The following is a 13862-nucleotide window of genomic DNA, read 5'->3' as shown; positions in this document are numbered from 1 at the left end:
ACTACAACATGCCTTACTAAAATGCTGATAATCAAGAACACCAACAATGGGGCGCCTGGGTGGCTCAGTCGGTTGGACGTCCGACTTCGGCTCAGGTCATGATCTCGCGGTCTGTGAGTTCAAGCCCCGCGTCGGGCTCTGTGCTGACAGCTCAGAGCCTGGAGCCTGTTTCGGATTCTGTGTCTCCCTCTCTCTCTGACCTTCCCCCGTTCATGCTCTGTCTCTCTCTGTCTCAAAAATGAATAAATGTTAAAAAAAAAATTAAAACAAAAACAAAAACACCAACAACACTAAACTCTGGCAAAGATGTGGAAAAATAGGAACACTCAGTCACTGATGGTGGGAAAACAAAATGGTACAGCCACTTTGGAGAACAGACTGCCAGTTTCTTACACAACTAAACATACTCTTACCATACAACCCAAAAATCTCACTCTGGTATTTACCCAAATAAGTTGAAAAACTTCTGCCCATATGAAAACCTACAAATGGATGTTTATAGCAACTTTTAATTCGTAATTGTAAAAAGGTGGAAGCAACCAAAATGTCCTTCATTAGATGAATGGATTAACAAACTGTGGTACATCTAGACAATGGAATATTATTCAGTCCTTAGAATCAAGCCAAGAAATGACACACAGGAACCTTAAATGTATCATTACTAATGGAAGAAGACAATTTGAAAAGACTACATACCACATGATTTCAACTATATGAAATTCTGGAAAAGGCAAAACTATGGTCAATAAAGAGATGAGTAGTTTTCAGGGGTTAGCAGGAGGAAGGGATGAACATGTTGAGTTCTGTAGAAGATTTTTAGAACAGTGAAACTATTCTGTATGATATTATAATGGTGGATGCATGCCATTATACATTCATCAAAACCCCACAGACCATACAAGAGTGTACAACACCAAGAGTGAATCTTGAAGTTAAACCCATGGATCTTGGGCAATGATGGTGTGTCAGTGAAGGTTTAACGATTTAACAAATGTACCATACACTGGTGTGGGATGCTGAGGGCGGGGAGGGGACGAGGCTGTATACTTGCGGGAACACAAAGTATATGCAAACTCTCTACTTTCTGTTCAATTTTTCTGTAAATCTAAAATTGCTCTAAAAAAAGTTTATTTTAAAAATGGGTAAAAAAAAATAAAAGTCCATAAGGGTACCTTTAAATAGTCTTTAGAATTGTGAAACAATTTTCTCTCTTCATCAATACCTATGATATGCTTTTTGTCCTATGAACTTTGTCTAATCATTGATCTAGACTTAGAATCAATCATTACAACAGCTAGTGAAGAAGCTGAGGATCTCTAACACAATGGAAAGTAATTGTTTCCACCACAAACTTTTTTCACAGGCATAAAATTAATTGACTACACTATTACATTACAGCTATAATGTATACATGTAAAAGAGAAGCAACAATGAAAATGCATTTCACTGTACAATTCAAAGATGTTCCTTATTTTTCAATAAATTTCATTTCCTATGTAGCATGAAAAAATTTAAATGTAGTATAAAAGTTTTCATTAAATTTAGGCAAGGTGTCTGTTTTCTTCCTTTTGGGAACATCAAATGAATTTTCTATCTACACATCTTAGTATTTAACTACTTTACTCTCCTAGTTTTATAGAGATCTAATCTCCTTAAAATTCTTAAAACCTTGTATTTCCTTTGTGTTTTTCAGTATACAAAAGCACAAAGCACCACATACGACATAACCACAGAAATATCCTGTTTGCTAGTGAGCTGACTGAAATCAGGGTTGAGAAAAAGTTTCTTTTAATTTGAATTTTTTTTAACGTTTATTCATTTTTGAGAGAGCATGAGTGAGGGAGGGGCAGAGAGAAAGGGAGACACAGACTATGAGGCAGGCCCCAGGCTCTGAGATGTCAGCACAGAACCCAACACAGGGCCCAAACCCATGAACCATGAGATCATGACCTGAGCCAAGTCTAACCTGAGTTCAACAGACTGAGCCACCCAGGCGCCCTGAAAGTTTTTTTTATTAAAACTTTCATTTGACTAGAAAATTTAATTGGCCAAAACAATCCAGCCTGTGTGGTACTTATTTATATGAAAGTTGTACCACATATCCAAAATAATTTTTATGAACTATTTTTGAATACTGGCCTACATTTGATATTTTCAAATTCTCAGCATGAAACACAAATTACAAGTTGGATAAAAAAAACCTCAACATCTATTGAAATATTTGTTTTTACAAATAGATTTTGGGAGCTAACAAAAAGCAAATGGAATTCAGTGGGAGAAAACAGGAAAAAGAAGGAAAGGATACTGATTACTTTTTAAGGTAAAACCATTCTGCCTAGGAGATTAGATTATACCAAAATAACAAGATACAAAGCAAGAAAATATATTTTGCCCCTACTTTAGAGTTTGCAGTTACAAGTTTTTGGTTGTCATGCAGGGATTTTCCTTCTCAATTCAGCTTTACAACACATCTAAAAGTGAGTATCAGTCTCCTAATAAGTATACTGTTAATTAGTAATGTGGCAATACAGCTACATTTCAGCTCATAAATTTCACATGAAGCAGGTAACATAACCTAAAATTCAGCTACTTAGAGAATACAGACTACCTAATTACAATTTAATATTCAATTTATTATTCCAAGACAAGTACTATTTTTAAGCTGAAGATCGAAATTTCATTAAAAAGACAAATTTGTTATTTTAAGTTCAAGAGAAATATTTATTTTCAATTCGAAATGGAAGAATGAAACCATGTTTACTCCTCTTTTAAGTCACTAAAAACATAAATGAATGAATGAATGACCGACCAACCAACTATGGGTTTTCTTTAAGGAAAAAGTAAGGCCTCCAAAGCATAAATTTTTATCTGCCAAACTGGAGAAATTTAAATACAAATGAAATTCTTCACAAAAGTAACAATGTCACAGCCCTGTGAAGGTCTAGCCAAAGATCCTTTGATTAGTGCTGTAAGATTCAAAAGTGAGGCAAGATCTTGAAAGAAGTGGGGGAAGAAAACCAATAAAGACCCTGTTTTAAGTACAGAATATTAGGGGATGTAAAACCAAAAAAAAAAAAAAAAAAAAAAAAAAGAGAGAGAGAAGTCTCCTTTGCTAGTTTGTACCTAATATCATTGCATAGCATAATGACCTAAAAAGTAAGCCAGTATCACTCAGAAAAGAATCAGGGGGAAAAAAAAATCATGACAGATAAAAACCACAGTAAGGAAATTTAAAAAATTGAAACAGAAATAAAACATTAAAATGAAAAAAGATGTTGGATATGGTCAACAGATAATAAACACTAAAAAAGCACAGAACAATTGGAAAAGAAAAAATATTTGTTTAAAAATAAAACCATGTTAGAGAAATTACTGCCTGTGCTCTCTTCTAGGATTTTTATGGTTTCACATCTCACATTTAGGTCCTTAATCCATTTTGAGTTTTTTTGTGTGTGTATGGTCTAAGAAAGTGGTCCAGTTTCATTCTTTTGCATGTGCCTTTCTCTGACATTGGTCATAGCAACATCCTTCTAAATATGTCTCCTGAGGCAAGAGAAATAAAAGCAAAAATAAACTATTGGGACATATTGGGAGAAATAAATATTGGGACTATTAGAAGAAATAAAAACTTTCTGCATAGCAAAGGAAGCAACTGACAAAACAAAAAGACAACCTACCAAATGGGAGGAGATATTTGCAAATGACATATCCGATAAAGGGTTAATATCCAAAATATACAAAGAACTTTTGCAACTCAACACCCAAAAAACAAATACTCCAATTAAAAAATAGGCGAAAGACATGAACAAACATTTCTCCAAAGAACACATTCAGATGGCCAACAGACACGTGAAAAGATGCTCAACATCACTCATCATCAGGGAAATGCAAATCAAAATCACCATAAGATAATCACCTCACAGATATCAAAATGGCTAAAATAAAAAATGCAAGAAACAATAAGCATTGGCAAGAACATGGGGGGAAATAAAGAACCCTCATGCACTCTTGGTGGGAATACAAACTGGTGTAGTCACTGTGGAAGACAGTATGGAGGGTCCTCAGAAAACTAAAAACAGAACTACCCTAAAATCCAGTAATCACACTATTGGTGTATTTACCCAAAGAATACAAAAACACTAATTCAAAGGGGAAGGGATATATGCACTCCTATGTTTACTGCAGCAATATTTACAAACTATGGAAGCAGCCCAAGTGATTGATGAATGGATAAAGAAGGTTTGGTATATGTATACAATGGAATATTATTCTGCCATGAAAAAAGAATGAAATCTGGCCATTTGCAACAACGTGGATGGATCTAGAAAGTATATTTCTAAACGAAATAAGCCAGTCAGGGAAAGACAAATACCATATGATTTCATTCACATGTAGAATTTAACAAAGAAAAAATTTAACAACAACAACAACAACAACAACAACAACAAAACAAAAAAAAAAAAAAAAAAAAAGGAAAAAAAGAGAACAAACCAAAAAGCAGGCTCTTAACTATAGAGAACAGATGGTCACCAGCGGGGAGGTGGGGGGCTGGGGGGGGCACAGAATGAGTGAAACAGGTGAAAGGGATTAAGATAAGAGTACCCTTTGGAGCACCTGGGTGGCTCAGTCGGTTAAGCGTCCAACTTTGGCTCAGGTCATGATCTCACGGTTTGTAGGTCGAGCCCCACATCAGGCTCTGTGCCGACAGCTCAGAGCCTGCAGCCTGCTTCAGATCCTGTGTCTCCTTCTCTCTCTACCCCTCCTATGCTCACACTCTGTCTCTCTCTCCTCAAAAATAAACATTAAAAAAAATAAAAAAAATAAAAAAAAAGATAAGAGTACACTTTTCTTGATGAGTACTGAGTAATATACGGAACTGGTGAATCACTACACTGTAGTGATTCACTACTGGATGGATTAGTCTATTAAGCATCTGACTCTTGGTTCTGGCTGAGGTCATGATCCCAGGGTCATAGGATTAAGCCCCACATGAGGCTCCTCACTGAACGTGGTGCCTGCTTAAGATATATACTCTCCCTCCCTCTCCACACCACCCTCTCCCCCTGCCTCTTCTAGCTCCTGAGCTCTCTCCAAAAAAACAAAACAGAAAAAAGTATAGCCATACCAAATGAAAGAAAACAAAACAACCAAAATATTGAAAAGGCACATAATTTCCATGCACACACAAACGATAAATAATCAAAACTCATGGCATATTTTGGTTAAGTTACTAAATGTCAAGTCACTTGTTAGGAGAAGAGAAATACATACTCAGTCTGATACTGGCAAAGCTCAAAGCTGAATACCTTGAAATCATCTCTGCAATGTTCTAGGGAAAAGCAATGAGGTCCTAGAATTCATTATACCTACCCAAGTCATATTTCAAGTATAAAGCAACAAACACTCTCAACATAAAAGTACTCAGGAAGTATAGCACCCATAAGCTCTTCTTGGAAGAAAAAACAAAATAGAACTACTTGCTGAAAAAGTCCAGTCATCTAAGTAAATATAAATTGAAAGACACTGGATTTTTTTCAGTTTTGTTCAATGCTGCATACTCAGCTTCTAAAATGCCACATGGCACTGAGTGGTGCTAAAAAATTCTCTAAATGAATCCATAAACCAGGAAACAGATTAAAACAACAAAAGAATGCAAAAGCCACAGTAAAGGACCAGTGATAATCAATGAATCCTTTCTATTTAGAACTACAATTAAATAACTGTGGAAATTAGGATTACAGAACAGAATACAACTACTAATTTCAACAATATAAAAAATTGCCAATTCAGATTTCTGAGAACACGTTGATACAGGATCTACCTCCCTCGGAATTAACCCAGTGGAACTAAAAGTATTATGAATCGTAAGGAATAGTGAAGAAAAGTGTCAGAAACCCCATATTATGCTGGAATATGTACTTGGTGGCTGGGGGCGGGGGGTGCGGTGCAGGAATGTCATGTGTGGAGGCCAGTACCCTGAATAAGAAACCCCCGGTAGGGTTATAAGAAGACAAATTTTAAAAAGAACAGCTGTGGTTCAGCCTTGTGCCTCTCCTCTTTGTTCCTGGGACACTCAATGCCTGCCACTTCATAACAGGGATTGGCAGCAGTGCTGGTGCAAACAAATGTCCTCTAGAGTAACATCAGAGCATCACAGAAGCACTGTTTAAGAGGAGAGTCAAAAAAACACGGGCAGGAATGGACTAACCTTTGGCACTGATTTCCCAACCATTCTTAATCAAAACCTGCAGGGTTCGTAGATTTCCATCTAGAGAAAGTAGATCTTCCAATGTTCTGTTCCTTGGGGGACTCAGTGTAAAGCTGTAATCTGAGGAGTTCTTGAAGGATACAAGGAGTGATATGATGGTGACATTTTTGATGCCTGAGGCCCTCTGACAAATTAAAGTCAGTTAAGATGGTATAAAATAGTCTACATATACAAACAATACCAAAGAATAAAATCCAAGTACACTGGCAAATCAAGAAATATGATCAGACTAGATTTAAAAGAATCCAGCCATATGCTACTTATAAAATATATAGATAAAGCATAAGGACACAGTAAGGCTGAAAGCAAATGCAGAGAACTAGACCATATCAAGAAAATATTAGCTAAAAGAAAGGTGTAGCTATATTAACGTAAAACAACGTAGATTTAAGATGAGCATGCCTCACTGAGAATAGAGAATATATTGAAACATTGACCATAGAGAATATATTGAGAATATACTGAAAAATTGGCCAAGAAGGTAGAACAATTCTAAATATGTATGAGCCTAATGAAATGTCTCAAAATATATAAAACAGTACATATTAAACTAATAAAATACAGAAAGAAATGGACAAATCCGCTTTTAGGTAAGATGGAGAAACTGGTAGAAGACCAAAACCCACTGAGATCCACCAGATAAACAAAATAAAACACGAAAGAGATCTGTTTAAAGACCCTGGAAAGCTGCTGAAGGAAGAAGGATTTACGATGCCAAGATTCTAGAGGGGTGAGAGCCTGCCTGATGTAAAACAGTGTTCTGCGGCAGCTTTTCCCCTACCGGCCTTTACACATGCTGGGTACAGGGCAACTAAGCTTCCAGCCTTTGTTTGCACAGTGGATACAGAGCTCTGATACAGAGCTTTTGTCCTAGGTTTTGAAAACACAAAACTGAAGACTCCAGGGGTCAATAAACTAGTGAGAAGGGAGGAGTAGAAGCTGAGGTGGTCACTCTGAGGCTGCATGGGGTAGGAGGTTAAAAAGAAAAGCAGAAAGCCTCAAAAAAGTAGACTGGAGTTTTCTGTAATCTTCCAATGCTGAGAAAACAAGAAATTTAAGAAATGCTCCAAGGACTGGGCCCCAAGAACACACTGGTATCAATGTTGAAAGCTTTGAAAGACTACTCCCAAAAGTAGCCTCCTTTAAGGGCAACCAAAAGCTTCATCAAAACTGCAGCCTAGCTTCCACTCAGGTCAATCTCTAGTTGGTCTAAGATACTCAGTACCTAATTTCAATTGTAAGAGGGAAGGTTAAATCATTTCTGCAGGAAAGTACCATAATAATGAATATCTATATCTTTCATATACAGTATCTAATAGCTCATAAAAAACCATTAAGACATGTCAGAAAAAATGACCATATATTTGAAAACAAAGAGAAAAGGGGATCACATATGACGCTACAGGTAATCCAGATATAAGAATTCGCAGACAAAAAAACTCTGTGATTAGTATTTTCCAAAAAATAGTGGAAACTGGATAAAATACATGAAAAGATGGGCCATTTCACCAGAGACCTGAAATCTGTAAAAAGAAAAACAAAAAGAAATTCTATAATTGAAAACATAATACTAGACATTGTTACTAGGTGTTTTAATAGCTAATTTTTAAAAAAACTAAGTAAAAGATTACTAGAGCACAGAAAACAGGTTACTACAAAACAGGCCATTCACTACAAGACACTCGGGGAAGGACAGAGAAAAAGTAAGAATTCTAGGAGAAAAAAAAGCATAAGAAATATATGAGACATAGTCAAAAGGACTAAGTGACATGTAACTGGAATCCCAGAGGAGGAAAGAATCCAGCACAAAAAATATTTGAAGACAGCACAATAAAAAATTTACTACCCACGAAAAAGTAAAAATCTTAAAAGTAACCAGAGGGGGGAAAATGCATTATCTTGAAAAAAGTCGGGGGGGGGGGGGTTGGTTACTGAAAGCTGGTCTCTCCAAAGAAATTGATTTAAGTGATAGAAGTTAAAAGACAGTTGCTTTAAAATATCAAGAGACTATTAACTGTCCACCTAGAAATCTATAACCAATGAAAACAGCTTTTCAGAACGAAGATGATATAACTCCATAAAAAGCAAAATTGGGCAAAGGATTTAAATAGATATTTCTCCAAAGAAACAGCCCCACATGTGTATGATTACTTGATTCATGACAAAGGCAAGCAGTGAAGAAAAGATGGTTTTTGCAATAAACTGTACTGGGTCAGCTGAATATCCATCAGGAAAACAAATCTCGACCCCCAAACCTCAAATCACACACAAAAATAAATTCCAAATGGGTAACAGATCCAAAACATGAAAGGTAAAAAACAGAAAAAAGCATAGGAAGAAAATCACCATGCCCTTGTGATAAGTAAATATTTCTTCAACATAACACAAACAGCATTAACCATAAAGGAAAAAAAGGAAGGCAAACTGGACATCAAAAGAAAAATGAAAAAGTGAAAAGGCAAGCCATGGTATGAGAGAAGTTACTTGTAATGTACATAATGAACAAAATGCTCACATCATATTATACACAGAATGTATACTAATTAATAAGAAAAATATAGTCAGGTAGCCCACTAGGGGGAAAAAATGAAGTAAACAGTAAACATCTTTTCATAAAACATATGAAAAAGTGATCAACTTCATCAAAAATCACAGAAACTTAAAATTAAAATGTTACTTTTGCTCACCTACCATAATAGCTAAAAGGAAAGGGATAAAAACTAGTATTGGTGAAGATTTAGAGCAGCTGAAACTTTCACACACCGTTAGTGTAAATTATAAATCAGCACAATCACTTTAGAAAACTCTTGCTATTAGAGCTGGTCACAGGTATACTCTGACTTAACCTGTACACCTCGGAATATACCCAAGTGTTCATGTGTACCAAAGACACACATAAGACTAATCAAAAGGGCACTCTTTATAACAGTCTCAAAATAGAAAACAACCCCAAAGTCCATTTACAATAGAAAAAATAAGAATATAGGTTGTGGTCTATCCACACAATGGAATATTATTTGTTAATGAAAATGTACCAAATATATCTACATGACATGCAACAGTAACATTAATTTCACAAACATGATGTTGCACAAAGGAACACATGCTGCTCACATAAACTCAACAGGCATAATAAATCTATGTGACAGAAGTTAGGTTAGTGGGGCAGAGAGGTAATGACTTGGGAAGACATGACAGAGTTTCTGTGGTGGTGGTGCACTGGGATATGCTGGCTACATGACCATGTACTTTTTGCAATAATTCACTCAGCCACACTTAGGACTTGTGTTCTTTTCTTTATACTTTAATACAAAGTTTACTTGTTAAATAGAAGTGTATTACACCAAGAAGGACAAACACAAGGTTTCACCAGAAACTCCCAAATGGAAGTGAAGTGAATTAAAGCTTCCAAGTGGAAGTGAAGTGAAGCAGCTCTTTAAGTGCATGATAGTGTCACCACCGAGATTTTTCATTCACTGTTCTAAAGACTTGAAGTGTGATTTTATCTTACTAGCTCAAAAAATCCAATCATTAAAACCTGTATATGCTATACCTCCTTCTGTACTGCTCCCTGAACTACCCCAACCAGAGGCTGGTGCTTCCTTCCATAAACTCTCCCATCACCTAAGCTTACCTTCTGTTTGCCATATAGTTAAATCTTCTGTGTTGCCTATATATTTTTAATGAGTTCCCAGTGCTTAACACAGTCTCTCCCAGAATCAGTAGGTATTCAAATGTGGATGAATAACTGACATAAATTCTGCACAGAAACGTTTTTCCCATTTTAATGCAGGAATAATGAAACTTTTAACTCAGAATACACAAATTCAAAATGATAAATTATGTCTATGCCTAATCAAATCTGAAAAATCAATTGCCCAACTACCTATTCTGTTTCTTTTCTGCATTCTTGGCCAAAATCATCTAAGAAAACATTCAGACACCCTTGCCCCATTTGGCAGCTTGGCAAGAAGATGACCTAGCAGGTAAATTCAACATATTAATAGGCAAACTGTAGTTGCTGAGTTATAGTGGCAGCCTCCATCTTTTAAACAAGATCATTTCCTTAATTAACAAATTCTTTACACTGTTACTTACATAATCCTCGCTCCCCTTTTCCTATTCATCATATTCCTCTAAATGGGGTCTTTTCCACTGGTAGATCCAGTGTACCTATGCTGAATTTAAACACGACTCTCTAAGGGATAAAGAGAGTCTAAGGAATGTTATGTGCTTTGCCAGTTTCTGCTTTTATGTTATTCCCTAATAAACATATTTTATATATTAAACATTGTGTGTGTTTCACACACAATATAAGGTGTAGAGATGTGCCTCATCTACAGGTCACAATCTTCAAGTTTATGAAGGGACATTTACTTGCAACCTTGCTTAGAAACATCCCTTTGGAATGATGGAATGGTTATTTTATCAGTCTTCCCTATTTTATCAACCTTCATAAAGAATCATACTGCGTGAGCCTTACCCTTTACCTGAAGAATCTTCATTAGATGCAACAACGGTTCTCTTTAATTTGGTCTATAGGCAACTCTAATCACTTCCACTAACTTCTCTACTAGCAGCTCAGCTGAGTTTTGTCTACAATTATAACTGTATTACCAAGTGAATTACTACTCAGACTTTGCAGAACATATCTTTAATATGGTTCTGTTTTTTGGTAAGCTTCCAGAAACCAGCTTTTCTAGACATTTCCCCGGACAGGCAACCTTTCCAGAGACAGCATCTCTCCCTCCTGCATATGCTCTGAATACTAGTTCATTTACAATATTCTATGAAACCATTTTCCTTCTTTTTTCTAAACCAAGGGCTTGGCAACTTTTTCTTAAAGGCCAGAGAGTAAAGATTGTAGGCCTATGGGCCACAATCTCCAGGGCCCCTACTCAATTGCAGTCTCCAGGGCCCCTACTCAATTATGTCCTTGTAATGTGAAAGCAGCCATAGACAATAGGTAAACAAATGCACATGGCAGTGTTCTAATGATTTATTTATCAAAACAGCCAACCAGACCATGGTCCATAGTTTGCAAATCCCTGCTCTAAACTCTTACAACTTCTGGTCTTCACTTCATATATCAGTATTATTATAATTATCCTGAATACTTGTAAGAGTTTATTGACATTGGTGCTGAAAATTAGGTTTGGTATGTTTTATCAATTAAAACTGAGATAAATACATAAAAGCTTTAGAAATGTTTGTGATGAGTTAGAAAAAGAATTTTATTTCTTGGTTAACCAGAAAATTTAACTGACCAAAACACATGCACTGATAACTACAGTTAACTTAGGTATTACCTAATTATGAAAATAGAGGTAATAATGTATAATAATGACCAATACATAAACAAATATATTATGATAAATCTACATAATTGACAGTAACAGTGGGACTACAGTGATCTTGCTTTTCTTCTTTTTCCCGTTTTCTATAATTAACATCTATGATTTCTATAATAAGGAAAAAAAGTTTAAGACACATGACAAGCTAAAATGTTTATTAAAATTTTTTATTTAGTTTGGAAATAAAAATACTTAGACTTGAAATTAAGTTTAAGAAAAATTCAAACCAATCTACCTTATGATCCTTTTTAAAAAATATTCACATCAATTAAATAAATAAGTTAAAATTTTCATTTACCTGTCGGTTCCTTTCATCCATTATGCGTGTGATTTGTATTTTCTTCCGCCCCATTTTCAGTCACCTTTCCTTCCTTATATTCCAAATATTTAATTCAAAATTAATTTTCTTCAATACCCTAATGCATCGTACACAGCTTCTATTATTTCAGCTTCTAGTCCAAGGGCTACAGCTGAAATTTTCTATAAGATCTAAAAGAAAACACAAATTAGAAAATTTAAGTTCTATAAGTTTGCAAATCATGAAAATGTTATACAAATTTCAAACCTGCTTCTATGCTGCACATGGCAGCATTATTAGTTGAAATTCCTGGTTATATAAAATTGGTAATTAAGTTGAAGCTTTGTTAACTTTACCCCTAAAATATCTCTTGAATCTTTTAGTGCCTCTAGCTCTGGCTGAAAAGAGTACAATTATAACCTTCAAGTTTTTCTCAATGCATATAATAATAGCAACAACAAGAGCCAATGCTTACTGGGATTTTTCTATGTGCCAGGCACTTTTCTAAGTACCTGCCATGTCTTAACTCATTCAATCCAAACTGAAATCTTAGTTACAATTATCATCTCCATTGTATAAATAAGGATATTGAGGCACAGAGATGCTCAGTAATGTTTCTAAAGTCACACACACAGTAAAGGGCAGAGCTTGGAATATGAACTCAGGGACTCTGGCTCCAGAACTTCTCTTTAACATTATAGAAAATCCCTGAAAGTTTCTGATGGCCTCCATGTCAAAGGATGATCTGGGTAGCCCCAATCTACCTTGACACACTATTCTTGCAAACTGTCCTAGCCACCACCAAAATTACTATCTGTCAACCCACAAAGGCACTATACGATTTCATAATAATATCCACTTAAATGAAATACTGTTCCTTTAGCCATTTAATAAAATCCTCCTAATCAGTCAAGATTCATTTCCCCCTGATAGAGTAAACGATAGCACCTTACTTTGTGGGTATGTGTATGACAAATTCCAAGTCCATTTTCCTCTGAGACTATGAATCCTTCAAGAACAGGATTTTTTTATTCCATTTATCTCTGTAATTGAACGACTGGCAATGATATAATCTGTCATGTTCTGAATAATAGTTTTGTCAAAAACCTAATGTTTCCAAAACTTACATAATAAAATATTTACAAGGGCATGGAAGACAAATGCTAAAACATTCACAATAATAAATGCTCAGTGGAATTCTATTAAAGTATTTTTAATACTGTGCATGTATATCCATAAAACTTCAATAGTACTGCCCAGCAAATCCATGTTTGATTAAACCTGGCTTTTGCTCAAAAGCATGAGTTTTTCAATTCTTATCAGTACCATTATTACCACAAGCATGGCATTTCTTACATATCTTCCCTCATACTCATTTCTCCATTCACATAAACATTGATTGAACATCTATTAACAAGTGATAACCTATTATTGATCATGTACTTGCAAAAAAAATGTACTTCCTGACACTGTACTAGGCACATAGGGTAAAATGGTCCAAAAAAAGGTGGGGGGGGGGGCATGATTTCTGATCTCACAGATTTCACAGTTTAGTAGGGGAAAACAGACATTAACCAAACTATATATAAATGAATCTGTACAAATCAAAATGTGGAAGTTCATTTATCTGACCTAAATTCACAAGTTAGGGAAGGCTTCCTTGAGAATGTGCCTCATACCCAAACCTGAGTATGAGAGTGTACACACTAGTCAGAGAGAACAGCATGTGCAAAAGCCCCGTGACAAGAGGAAGCAGGAAACAGAGAAACTGAAGGATGGCAAGTCACTGGTGGGAACCAGTCAAACAAGCAGCTGTGCTGTAGAATGTTTTTGTTTTCTCATGAGACCGTAATATAAACCAATAAAAGTCAGCTTATTCAAATCATGTTCCCTAACAGATCAAGCTGCATCCAATTACCGTTACAAAAACTTGCAGTGTAGT

General features: G+C 35.6%; 1 protein-coding gene across 6 annotated transcripts in view; it reads right to left on the bottom strand.

The window, feature by feature from the left end:
• Window positions 1-13862, bottom strand: part of MEF2A (myocyte enhancer factor 2A) — a 160721-nt gene that overhangs the window by 77763 nt on the left and 69096 nt on the right. For all 6 annotated transcript variants that reach the window (XM_042988173.1, XM_042988175.1, XM_042988170.1 and 3 more), the window contains one exon: window positions 11921-12111. In XM_042988173.1, the coding sequence (XP_042844107.1) occupies window positions 11921-11974 (54 nt within the window). In that variant the 5' untranslated portion in view covers window positions 11975-12111. The remainder of the gene's footprint in view (window positions 1-11920; window positions 12112-13862) is intronic.

This window comes from Panthera tigris, chromosome B3 (genome assembly GCF_018350195.1).
Source record: "Panthera tigris isolate Pti1 chromosome B3, P.tigris_Pti1_mat1.1, whole genome shotgun sequence".
NCBI classification, from domain to species: domain Eukaryota; kingdom Metazoa; phylum Chordata; class Mammalia; order Carnivora; family Felidae; genus Panthera; species Panthera tigris.
This window is presented reverse-complemented; position numbering and strand designations above follow the sequence as displayed.